General features: G+C 52.7%; 1 protein-coding gene across 3 annotated transcripts in view; it reads left to right on the top strand.

The window, feature by feature from the left end:
* RGS10 (regulator of G protein signaling 10) overlaps positions 1-12,137 on the top strand; it is a 38,383-nt gene extending 26,246 nt beyond the window's left edge. For 2 of the 3 annotated variants that reach the window (XM_032878658.1, XM_032878668.1), the window contains exon 5: positions 11,767-12,137. In XM_032878658.1, the coding sequence (XP_032734549.1) occupies positions 11,767-11,913 (147 nt within the window). In that variant the 3' untranslated portion in view covers positions 11,914-12,137. Of the gene's footprint in view, positions 1-2,789; positions 2,994-11,766 lie in introns of those variants that run through there. The other variant, XM_032878676.1, reaches the window with a different exon arrangement.
* The last annotated feature ends 829 nt before the right edge of the window (positions 12,138-12,966 follow it).

Consider the following 12,966-nt stretch of genomic DNA (forward strand, 5'->3'; position numbering starts at 1 on the left):
GAGGGAGAGGGAGACAGACAGAGAGAGCATAAGCAGGGGCAGATGCAGCGGGGGAGGGAGAAGAAGATCCCTGCTGAGCAGAGAGCCCAATGCGGGTCTCGATCCCAGGACCCCGAGATCGTGACCTGAGCCGAAGGCAAATGCTTAACTGGCTGAGCCACCCAGGTGTCCCCAAAGAAAAATATTTTTTAAATTACCTTTATTTAACTATAAAAAGTCATACATGCTTAACAAAAGAAGCTTGAAAATCAAAATATAGATGAAAAAATTCATAATTCTATACCTGGAAAAAAAACCCATAGATAATGTTTGACTTCTAGATTTTCCATCCTTCTCTTTCCTGTAAGTATGCATGTGCCACAGTGCAGTTCAAAGTGCTTAATGTGAAGAAAGCACTTGTGTCTCCTGTTGCTAAAATTTCACTTATTTGAGAGGGAGAAAGAGGCACCATCTTCCAAAGTCACAACAGGGTGGAAACAAGGTATTTGGAATCTGAGCTGATGCTACAGGGAGCCCCTGGGGAGGGCTTCTGTTCCACTTTGGGAAAACTCTGCCCCTCAAAAGCCTTGCTGGTGACCATCAAAATGTGTGCTCAGCACGGCTTGTGGCTCTCTGCTCCCAAAAGACCCCCCTGGAGGACGCTGTTTTTCTAAGTGCAGGAGTTTGAAGCCAGGAGGAACCGATGTAGAACCAGGAGAATTCACCGAACTCAAGCTCTGCCCTTCTCGGTGGCTCTGGCTTTGTCCAGCCTCCTGCTAACGCTCCCCAAGCAGCAGGGAGACATCAGGGAGCCTCAGCCCTCCTGGGGTGGGGGGGTGGGGCAGGACATTAGGTCATAGCCAGAGCCTAGAAGGGTGGGAAGATCCTCCATGAGCAGTAAATTAGAAGACCCCTTGTCCGTGCATCTGATCTGAAGCAGGCTTCTTGGGTCTTCATCCAAGTCCTGTTTATTCTTGCTGTACACGCGGTTCCGGCAGGCTCGGCATCTCAGGTCATGGCGGGCTGGAAATGCTGGTGGAGGCTGTGCAGGGATGGGCAGCAAGAAGTGACAGTCAGAGTGGAGGCAGAAAAACGAAACTAAACATGAAACCGCAGCGATATCTGGAGCCACCGAGGGGGCCCCAAGCCCCACGCACCACACCGAGGGCTTCCCTGTGCCGTGGGACGGTGACACCATTCGTGATCCTGATCCTTCAAAGCATCAGGCTGAAATTGTGGTCAGCGTGTTCTGTGAAGGATGTGTTAGACATTTTGACATCTTTTTTTTTTTTAAATTAAGATTATTTATTTATTTATTTATTTGACAGACACAGTGAGAGAGGGAACACAAGCAAGGGAAATGGGAAAGGGAGAAGCAGGCTTCCCACTGAGCAGGGAGCCCGATGTGGGGCTCGATCCCAGGACCCTGGGATCATGACCCGAGCCAAAGCAGACACCCAATGACTGAGCCACCCAGGCACCCCAACATTTTGACATTTTTTTTTAAAGATTTTGTTTATTTGACAGAGATCACAAGCAGGCAGAGAAGCAGGCAGAGCGAGAGGAGGAAGCAGGCTCCCCACTGAGTAGAGAGCCCGATACGGGGCTCAATCCCAGGACCCCGGGATCATGACCTGAGCCGAAGGCAGAGGCTTTAACCCACTGATCCACCCAGGTGCCCCAACATTTTGACATCTCAAGAGAAGTTTGGGGGCTTAAAACTCCATCCCTCTGAAAACTTATGGAAGTAGAGAGATCATTCTCTGATTTAGCTCAGTTCGTGCAAACATTGTGTGCTCAACACAATGCCGGGAAGGCCAGGAGCAGGCGGCAGGCGTGGGGGTGGGGGCTGGTGTTGGACTGTGGCTGTTTCCTTGGAACCTTAGCCTAGAATCAAAGGACAAATTTAAGTTGTGGGAAGCAGGAAGGAGGAGGCGACCTTACAAAGAACTGTTTTTTTCAATGAACTGCAATTTCCTGCAGTGTCTTTTCTTTCCCCCCCTTTTAAAAACCCTCTGCTGGCAGGTCTATTTCCATTCTGGTGGTTTGCTGGTATTTGTTCTTTCATTCACTCCCTTATGTTACTATCTTGATGGAGAGCCTACTATGTACCAGGGACCATGCTAGGAGCTGTGTGTGCAGAGATGAAATCAGCTGCCATTCAACCACAAAGACAGAAAAAGATAAATGCTATGAAGTAAATACAGCAGGTGGTTGGCTAAGAGTAAGTGGGAGGGGCCTACTATGGATCCTGTGGTCAAGGAGGGCTCCCTGAGGAGGTGACTGAGACTTGAGTGGCGAGGGGAAGCCAGGTAAGACCTTCCAGGGAGAGGCAACAGGAAGTGCAAAGGCCCTGGGGTGGGGATCTACTAGAGGAGGTCAGTAAGGCTGGACTATATGGTCAGTGAGGAAGATGGTAGAAACTAAGTCAGGAGGGACTGGCTGGGGTTAGGCCTTGAAGCTGTGGTAAGCAATTTACTTCCAAGGATTTTGATTGGTAACTATTTATAGAATGTGCCAGTCGGGCTAATAAGGTTTGGGCCTCGAGCTGTGCAAGAGGATGGTGATGACTCGGTGCAGAGCCATCTCTGTTCGAGCTGTGACCCTGCAGCCTCCTGACCATGGCTCATCATTCGTACCCAGATGGCCTGACACCTGCCTTCTTCCCCTCCCGCACTGCCCATCACTTCCTGGATGCTGAGCTCAGACTTCCCGTCATTTTCTCTGCATGTCAGGTTAGCTGGGAGGGGGACGTGGGGGTTCTCGTTCCAGTCCGGCCTTCCCTTTTCTTAGTGAGCCCCTTTTCTTAGTGTGACCTCTGTGTCCACCTCTGTACCATGGGGCTTTTGGCCAGCTCTGCTGCCCCTCGGACCTGCACCATGACGCCGTCTACAAAGTCAGTGCCCTGATGTTACAAAGTCGCTCCCTGCCAGCCACATCCTTTTTTTCCTTAGACCCAACATTTCCCCCTTTCCTTTGACTTTAGAATTTGGTAGCTGGGAGACTTTGGGTAAGATGCAGTCCCTCTCTGGGCGTCAGCTTCCTGTTTTGTGAAACGGAGGTTATGATAAGACATTTGGGAGGCAAAATGCATTCGTTATCTGCGGCGTGTTTACTCAGGACCCTCCGTGGGTAGGGCTGTGCGTGTCCTTTAGAATGTCACATGAAGATAAACTTTAACTTCGTGCAGTAGTTCTTAACCAGGGACGACTTGGCTCCCCTTTGCCTCCCCCCCTGCAGGGGATCCTGGGCACTGTCTGGAGAGAGCTTTCTGGCTGTCACAATGGGGGTGGGCGGAGGGTACCACCGGGCTCTTTGGGTGGAAGCCAGGATGCTGCTAAATGGGACACATGGGACAGCCCCACACGACCCAGAATTATCCAGCCCCAAATGGCCACGGTACTGGGGTTGAGAAACCCCGGCTTGATGGGACTTAGAGAGCCGTGGCAGAGTGGCCGTGCCTCACCCTCCCTGAGCCTCAGGTCCCCACCTGAAAGCAGCCGGACCCGGACCCAGAGCCTTCGCTCTCAAGTGAGAAAGTTCACCCCAGGGGCAGGTGACCCGACTAGCCCAAGGTCTCCACGCTGGGAGAGGGGAACCCGCGTGGGCGTGGGGCTTCCTGCGCGGCCAGGCCGTCCTCCTGACCCTCCACCCTGCCGCCTGGCCCTGCCGTCCTCTTCCCGGCCTGGGCCGCCACCTTCCTTTCACGCGCGCCTCACAGCAGCCCCGTCTTTGGCCCTGAAAGACCTGCCAGGGCTCTTGCCTTCTCCTTTCCCACATCCCTCTCCCCGGCCCCACCGGGCTCTTCTGTCCCGCTGGCCTAGCTGATTCTAGAACATTCCTGTCAGTCCCTCAGGCACCAAGTCAGCTACAACATGAAAGGATCAAATTGGTCACAGCAGCCTAACATGCTTTCCTTTGTACGAGACATGACAGCGTCCATCCCTGCTGGCCTTGTCGGCTCGGCGGGCTGGACACATGGCTGGGAGCTCCAGGGAGGAAGGCCGGCCCAGGGGCCCATTTGGCCAGCAAGAGCCATGAGCACAACCCGTTACTGTGTCACCTAAGATTCTGAGCAGGTTCATTTAATTTTTAAAGATTTTACTTATTTATTCGACAGAGACACAGCGAGAGAGGGAACACAAGCAGGGGGAGTGGGAGAGGGAGAATCAGACCCCCCCCTGAGCAAGGAGCCCGATGCGGGGCTCTATTCTAGGACCCTGGGATCATCACCTGAGCCAAAGGCAGACGCTTAACGGCTGAGCCACCCAGGCGCCCCTGAACAGGTTAATTTCAAAAATTAATTTTAAAAAAGATTTTAATTAATTAATTTATAAAGAGCACAAGTGGGGCTGGGGGCACCAGAGGGAGAGAATCTCAAGCAGACTCCATGTTGAGCGCAGAGCCCGACATGGGGCTCCATCTTACGATCATGAGATCATGACCTGAGCTGAAACCAGGAGTCAGACACTTAACCAACCGAGCCTCCTGGGCGCCCCTGAAAATGATTTTTAGTAGATAAATAACTGCATGTTTGTTGTTGAGAAGAAAAGAAAATTCACATAACCCAGGAGGGTCTGAACTAAAGCATTAAAACCCCTTAGGCCGTGCCTTCCCTCTCCCTCCTAGCAGTAACGCCTATGTGTTTCGTATCCTTCCAGACCCTTCCCTGAAGGGGTAAGAATGGCATGCCTTGAAATCTGCTCAGTGACTTGAGATCGTGCCCTGTCAAAAGATTTAAAACACAACTTTGCTCCTAGAAGTGTCTCCATACCATTTTACACACCTTTCTCGCCCTGAAGCCTCTGGTTTGAATTCCACAGAATAGCCAGGTCAGTTCCCCCTGGGCCAACGAGGAGACTGGAGGTGATGGGAGGGTCAAGTTCATTGCACGTGGCACCTTGAAATCATTGTTTTCTGGGACCATGAAAGAGAATGTTTCCGAGGGAGCCAGTGCCTATACCTAAAGCAGGTTTCGAGTGCTGCCAGGACCCTCTCGCCCAGGCTTGGTGCTAAGTTAGTCTGGGGAAAGCAGGAGGGAGGCGGCCTTCTCCACGGGAGAGGAAGTTCTCAACCTCTGATGCTAAAAAAAAAAAAAAAAAAAAAAAAGTAGAAAAGACTTTAGTGAGATGTCAGTGCTCCCAGCCACATCCTTGACAGAGAAAGGAACCATGCGTCCGGCCCCTTGTTGGCAGTGTCTTTACTTTGAATTTCCCCAGAACCCAAGAGAGAAAGAAACACTTCCTTTTTAGACATCAAGACGAAGGGGTGGGCTTGGGGGTGAGGACTTGGCCGTGGGGGAGGGGCTGCCATGCTTCCGGGGGCAGGTCGGGTCCACCCCCTCCCCCATGCCCTGGATCTCCAAGTCCACAGTGATGGCTGGGCCTGGGGATTCTGGGCGCCTCTATCTCGTGGGTGCCAGCTGACACCTGCCCCTGGATTAAATCCAGTCCCGAAATTGGCATTTTCCAGTGAGCAAAGCCCGAAAGGGCAGGTCGTGGGTTTTCATTCAGATGGAAGAAAAGTTGGCTCCCTGCATCTCCCACAGCTGTTTGCCTCAGGAGGGCAGGAAAGACAGCCTTTGAAATACTTTGATTTTTTTTTTTTTATATATACCTTTAGAAAGGTATTTAGGGGAAGAAGGTCGGGCGATGCTAGAATAATTTTTAAGTCTCTGCCTTGGCAGAAAGCAAAAGAAAATACTTTCTCTCCACGTAGAAAGCACATCATTTGGGCTTGGGATTTGAGCGTGATGGACTCCAGGAAAAAGTGGACCAAGTGCCCCCTGCTCCATGGGACAGCACCAGAACCATGGGCCTGTGAGGGGTATCGCCCTCTAGCAGGGAGGTCTCCTTCTCGATCCATGCCCACCTTCTTTCTGGAGCTTCGATCTTACCCAGCATGGCGTCTGTCTCTGGCAGCCTGTCCGGGAAGCAGAAGAGAAACCTCCACAGCCTGGCTGGTTGGGACAAGAGCTGAGCTGAGGTGCTCTCTGCCGGCCGCCCTCAGACCTTCTGAGTGGCACCCCACTCAGAAGACAGGGAGGCGGTCTTGAACTTGCACGGTGGGGACATCCCTGTGTGTGCCCTGCCCCACGGCCTCTGGTCATTCCATGGCCTGAGGGCTAGAGGGAGGGAGCTTGCTTTCTTCATGCTTTCTGTCGGTACACGTGGGTAGGAAAGCATGTCTGTGCTCTGCATGTGTGGGCAGAGAGCACGTTCCAGAACGTGCAATTAGACATGGCGCTTGCTGCCTTCTTTCAAGACCCCGGTTCTTGAAGCAAATACGAAATCTCATGAGAACTTCCTGCTGCCTTAAAGGCTTTATTTCCCCCTTGCATCCAGCTGAAGTAACATGGCAGAGGGGTATGGAGAGGAGGGGGGATGCGCACGGAGGTCTTTCCATGTCCCTGCTGTCTGAGAGGTGTTCAGCGATTAGGTGTGAAACGCGCTTCTGAAGACAGAGATGAAATCCCCACCGGGGGGCCTTCAGGCCTGGTGACGTGTCCTGCCTTCTCACAGACGAAGGTGCTTCTGGAAGGGCGTCCTTTCTTGGAACGGCAGATTTGGAACAACCTCCAGTTGGAGCACCGCGTGGATGTTTTCCCTCACAGAAAGGCCAAGCCTAATCAGTAGCACCCTGGGACCTGGGGACGGAGGGGCCTTGGTCGGGTGGCGCGACCTGGCCCACCGATGTCCGTGGGCAGGAGGGCTCCCTTGGCCCGGATCACGGAGAGTTTCCTCTCCAGCTGCCTGCAGGCGTGAGCCCAACGCAGCGGTGCTGAGTAGTTTACCGTCGAGGCAGGCTGCAGACAGATGTGGGGCCACCAGAGCCTGCAGCCTGTCTCCACCCGCTGCCTGTCTCTCGGGAGGACGGTCTGTCTGCCGCATCACTCTGCTCGGATGCCGTCTGCCCACTGGAGCCCCATCCCCAGCCCCGATTTGTCTCCATCTCCTGCTTTCTCTCCCCCGCGGACAACTTGAGGTGTGTTGGAAGGTGATACTCTCCGTTCAGGCCCCGTGAGGCCAGTTCTTCCCATCAGAGAGGGACCTTCTGGAACACCGAGGGCCATCCCATTTTCTGCGCTCAAGTAGGAGTGAGCGGAAATCAAGAAGTTGACTGTTGGTTTCCAAGGGCTGTCTTAACAAATGGTTCTAAACGGAGTTGCTTAAAACAACAGAAATCTATTCTCTCAGTTCAGGAGGCCAGAAGTCTGAAATCGAGGTTTTGGCAAGGCTGTGCCCCTCCCGCGGGCTCTACGGAAGAATGCTTCTCTGCTCCCTCCTGGTTTCTGGTGGGGGCTGGCGTCCCAGTGTTCCTTAGCTGGTGGCTGCTTCGCTCTGATCACGGCTTCTGCCTTCATGGGACCTCGTCTCTCTGTGTCCCTCCGTGTGTCCTCTCCTCCTCTCAGGAGGACACCACTCCTTGGAAGACGGTCTCATCGCGAGATCCTCAACTAACCCTATTCCAGCTAAGGTCACGTTCTGAGGTTCCCGGTGGACGTACACTTTGTGGGTCCCCCATTCAACCCACCATACTGAATTTCAGGGATATTTGTTTCCCATTACACATACAAATACATTAAAAAAAATTTTTTTTTTTAAGTAATCTCTTCACTCAACATGGGGCTCAAGCTCATGACCGCGAGATCAAGAGTCATACGCTCTTCTGACTGAGCCAAACAGGTGCCCCCACAGATAAAACCTTTAAAAAAAAAGTGTGTATTTATTTATTTGACAGAGAGAGAGAGATCACAAGTAGGCAGAGAGGCAGGCAGAGAGCGAGGAGGAAGTAGGCTCCCTGCTGAGCAGAGAGCCCAATGCGGGGCTCCATCCCAGGACCCTCAGATCATGACCTGTGCCGAAGGCAGAGGCTTAACCCACTGAAACACCCAGGCGCCCCTACACAGATACACTCTTGAGAAACACGTTTGGGATCATTGTTTTTCATTTCAGCACATTTTTTAAAATTGAGTGTTTAGACATGTAACATTCACATGTTGCATTCTTTCCACGTCTAACTCCTTTTGCAGACTTCATTTTCAGTGACTGCCTCCTGGTCTGCCAGGTGAGCAGTGGGACAGCCTAGTAGTTCCGAGTACAGGCTTGGGGCAAGGTGGCCAGCATCCGCATCCCACCCATCTCTCTTGGGTTGCTGCCGACCGTGTCCTCTCCAAAACCTGGTGTTGGAGTCCCAAGCCCCAGGACCTCAGGACTGTGTTTAAAGATAAGGCCTTTTAGGAGATAATGAATGTAAAATGAGGTCATTGGGGGTGGGCCCTAATCCAGTATGACTGGTCTCTTTCTAAGAAGAGGTGTTTAGGACATAGACACAGAGGGAAGACCGAGTAAGGACACAGGGGGAAGACGGCCACGTGCACATCTTCCTCAGCTCAATATGGAGCTACATCCTGACAGTAAGTGGAAAATACTGCAAGTTAAAGAGGATATTAAACACATCTAACCTACTGAACCTCACGGCTCAGCCTAGCCCCCTTGAACGTGCTCCCAACACTCACATTAACCCACAGCTGGGTGAAGTCATCCAACGCAAACCCGATTTCATAGATGAAGTGTCGGATGTCTCACGTCGTTTATGGAATACTGTACTGGAAGTGGAAACAGAGCGGCTATATGGAGGTAGGATGGTTGTCAGCGTGAGCTGTTGGCACCCATGGTGGCGGGTCCGCATCACCAGAGAGGGTCAGACCGCCTATCGCTTGCCTGGGGAAAGATCCAAGTTCAATGTTCCAAGTACGCCTTCTGCTGAATGTGTGTTGTATAAAGTCAAAAAATTGTAAGTCGAGCCACCCTAAGTTGGGGCCATGTGAAGCCCGGGAGAGAAGCCTCAGAAGACGCCCGCCCTGCCAACTCCTTCGGTTTAGAGACCCAGCCTCCAGCACTGTGGGAAGGAACTTTCTGTTGTTTGAGCCCCGCAGTCTGGGTTATGTCTCATGGCAGCCCCAGCAGATGGACATGCCGCCTGTGGGGCAAAGCCCCGAGTCTCTGAGGCCTTTTTTCTTCTCTCTGAAAGCAGGTGTCATAGGGTCTTGGTGAGGGTTCGACAGAGAGGATGCTCCGTGCATGGCCTGGTGCTGGGCTGGAAAGTGCCCTCGGCGGGGATGGTACCTGTCCCTCCTCCGCCCCCCCCCAACCTGCATGTTGTCAGCCCTCTGTTGCTGCACATTGGATGATTTCTGTTCATTCACTGGTCGAGGATTTACAGGACCCCAGTCACGGCCACTTGCTCTGTGACCAATGAGGCTGTGGCCTGGGGTCCACAGCTGGAGACACTGCCTTTGGGCACTTTCTGGGAAGGGATTTTTAGGAGCATTCTCTATCCTCCAGCTGTTTTCACTCAGCAGCTCCATGGGGGTCCCTGGGACTCGAGCCCCCTGTTCTGTGCACTCCAAGGCCAGTGTCCAGGAGACCCTTTGCTGGGGGCAAGGATGAGCTGTTAGGCAGCTTGCAGCCCCGAAAAATGTGGTTCTTTCCTTGTTCCTTCTCCTACAGGGGTCTGATGGCCGCAGTCACTGCCTGGTGACTGCATAGCTCCAGGAGGCGGGTGAAGGCTCCTGGCAGAGGGAACCCGAGCCCAAAAGCCTTCCTGGGCATTTCACACCTGCCCATGGTAGGGAGTGGCCCTTATGCTCCTGTTAAATAGTTTGCAGCCCTGTCCCCTCACGTTCGCTGGCACCCTGGAGTGCCAAGAGCCTGTGGCCTCTGGGGATCTCCTGGAGGCTGAGTCCTGCCTGCCTGGAGCAGCCCCCCTCAGCCAAAGTGACCCCCTGGCCTCTGTCCTCTGCCTGCTCCGTCCCTGGGGGCCTTTTTCTTCTCTTCTCTGAAGTGTGAGCCTCTGAGCACGGCAGGCAAACAGGATGCTGTCCTCCCACACGCGGAGACTTCAGACGAGACACTTGGGTCCAACCGCATCCTGCTGGCAGTGCTGGGTCCCATCTGCTGTGGACCTGGAGTGGGAGGGGGGGTGCAGGGCTGGCTGCCAGGAGGGGTCCTCACGAAGGCGGTGTTCGTGAGTCACTCTGAGCCTCGAACCAGACCACCAGGGCAGGCACGTCAGGGGGGCCCCCTGGGAGCTCTGTGCCCGGGAGAGCTGAATCACGGAGGTGCCTCAGGGCGGTCCCACCTGCAGGGCACACTAGTGGGAGGCCGCCAAGCGATAATGGCATTCCTCACCCCCCGCCTTGCCCTTGGCTCTGATTTTTGTGTTTTCTGGGAGGGTTTTTGTTTTTTTTTATTGTTGTTTTAAAGTGAATGATTTCTCCAAATGTCAGCCCATCAGGCTCAGATTGCAAGACTGCTATAAAAGGTGACGGTCTCGAGAGGCACAAGGTGGGGACTCACGGGGGCGTGTTCTTCCTGAACAGCTGCAGATCCGAGGCAGGGCTGGAGGGCACCCGGGGACGGGCAGGCCATAGTGCAAGAGTTTAAGGAAAACACAAAGTCCTAAATCTTTCCCTGAGCAGTGGACTCAGACGGCAGCAGAGGGATTCAGGTGCTTCTCCTGTGGGTGAAGCCGTCTCAGGAAAAGGAAGGTATAAAGGCAGAAGGTTCCAGGTCTCCCGTCCCCCAGGCAGATGTTCTGAGTTCTTCGACTCTATTCGACATTCAGTTTTCAAAATAGTTTGCGTGTGTGTTGGGAGAGGTCGAATTTAAAAGATGTCAGGGTTTTACCACCCACTTGATAACCTGCCTGGCAGTGAGTGACATTCTAGATAGCCCTGGAATTTCCCAGTTGTTGAGCCCATCGCAGTGCAGGAAGCAAAGACACCGGGGTGCACGGTGTGGATTTTTCTCCTGCAGAAGGTCCTGAAAATTCAGTTGAAAGATTTGAGAGAGAGAAACAGGAGGAAGATTTCTCAAGAGACCGTATTCTGCAACAGCCGGAAAATGCTTCTCTTTTTTTCCACCGATTTCGTAGGGCAAGGGAGGAGGGGGGCAAAGGATCCGGTGGGAGTGGAGGGGAGGGGATGCTGGGAACAGGGACCATGGCTAAGAAGAGGGGGGCAGTTCTCTGAGGACCTGCGGGGCAGGACGCAGCCTGATAATCCAGGAGAGTTAGGCTCCGTGAGGGGTCCTGCCTTCGTATCTGAGAGTCCTCGCTTCCCCAGAGCCGTGCTCCTGGGCTGTGTGAGCGTGCTGGGGTCCGCCTGCCGCAGCCAGCGGCTGCTTGCTTTAATTAGGGCCTGTTCCCGGAGCCTCTCCTTGCTGACACCGTCATTTCACTCCCCGGCCTGCATTCAAATAGCCCCGTTTTGTTTCTTGGCATCATAACAGGCTAATTTGAGATTTTGGATGCCAGACTTCTGGGGTGGGGGTTCTTAACAAGGTTGGCATCATCTGAGATGACAGTGGCCTTTCCAGTCACCACCCCTTCTTCAGGAATGGTTTCTGTTCTGCCATCTCAAGTTTCTGGAGAAATACATCCCTATTTGTTATCTATCTGTGTTATCTAACCAAACAGAGTGGAGATTCTTAACGGACCTCTTGATACATGGTGTGAATCAGTGCTGTGTGCATTTGTACTTCCAAGGAAGATAGAGGTAGATTCTTTCGTGTGGCTAACTATTATATTCCGCTGAGTCTGTCTCCTAATGACCAAAACCACCCAGGAAATCTTCCTTGCCCGGCACCAGACTTATTGCTTTGTGGGTTTTTCACGTAGCTGCCCTCTTTGGCACACGCTAGGAATTTGATACACATTTGAGAGAATGACTCATGGTCCGATTAGCCTCTCAACCTTAGATTCCTTTTTCCTCTTCCCCTTTAGATCTTCAACCTCATGAAGTATGACAGCTACAGCCGCTTCTTGAAGTCTGACTTGTTTTTGAAACACAAGCGAACCGAGGAAGAGGAAGAAGATGCCGCAGACGCCCAAACTGCTGCAAAAAGGGCTTCGAGAATTTACAACACATGAGCCCCGAGGGGCTGGCAGGACTGGCGGCTTTCAGAGGCGAAGGAACTCCTTCCCTTTCAGGACCGTGCAGGATTTATAATTGCTTTGTTTTCTGTAAGGACTGAAATGTACAAAACCCTCCCGTGGGATACGTGTATTTTATTAACTGCTTGACCAGTGAGTTTTGCATGATGACTAATCTTACATAAAAAACCAAATAGCTTTGAAGTTTTAGTTCACATACACACACACACCAGCAGAAGAGTCCTTAAACACTGGATGCTTTGAGCATTTTGTAGCTTGATTAAACGTCGTCTAAGGCCACCAGGTGAAACTTAGAACCACCTGTTACCCTTTACGCCTTTGCCCGGCCTCTGGGGGAGGGGCCGTGCATGTCCACGGATTCACTTGGCAAATCAGCTAGAGAATGAGTTGCTCTGATAAACGGAGGCCCCCAGGGGTGTGAGCTGTCAAGCGCCTTTTGGGTTAAATACTTGTCAAGAGTAAGTTCACGGCTGGGAAAAGTCATCACTGACAGCCTCTCCAGATTTGGGGAGTCGTGTGTGCGCACCCCCAGAGGGTTATTTCTTGTGTGTGGGTTTGTCTTGGTGTTGCCTACAGTCTGTGACATTTCATGCAACACAGATAAATAGTTCATCTTGACAGAAACAAGATCTCGACTGGAAGAAAGATAAATGCAAAATTGGTCAGGGTCCCTGTGGCAGCACAAGGCAGTGGTGAATGGGCTCGTGGCCTGTGCCAATGATGGAGTTGAGGGATGTCCTCTTCTCCCATAACCCATCTGGGAACACATTGGAACCCTCTCCTCTGCCCTACCCTTTACTGGACTTGTTAACTCAGGGCTTGACTCTTCAGCAAGGGGAAAGAAGTGCTTTTTGAAAGTCTCTTTTGGGTAGAGAGGCTGTGAGTGAAACCCTGCTTGGCCCGGGCTGTCCCAGCCAGCCCAGGTAGCCCCCCTTCGCCCCTTTGCGAGCAGAGCCCAGCAGAGCCCAAGGTCAGGCACGGTTCCCTAGTGCCGCTTGCTCCCACCATCTGCTGCCAGACCTCTCCAGC

Source organism: Lontra canadensis, unplaced genomic scaffold (genome assembly GCF_010015895.1).
Source record: "Lontra canadensis isolate GAN:19392208 unplaced genomic scaffold, GSC_riverotter_1.0 scaffold3, whole genome shotgun sequence".
NCBI lineage: Eukaryota > Metazoa > Chordata > Mammalia > Carnivora > Mustelidae > Lontra > Lontra canadensis.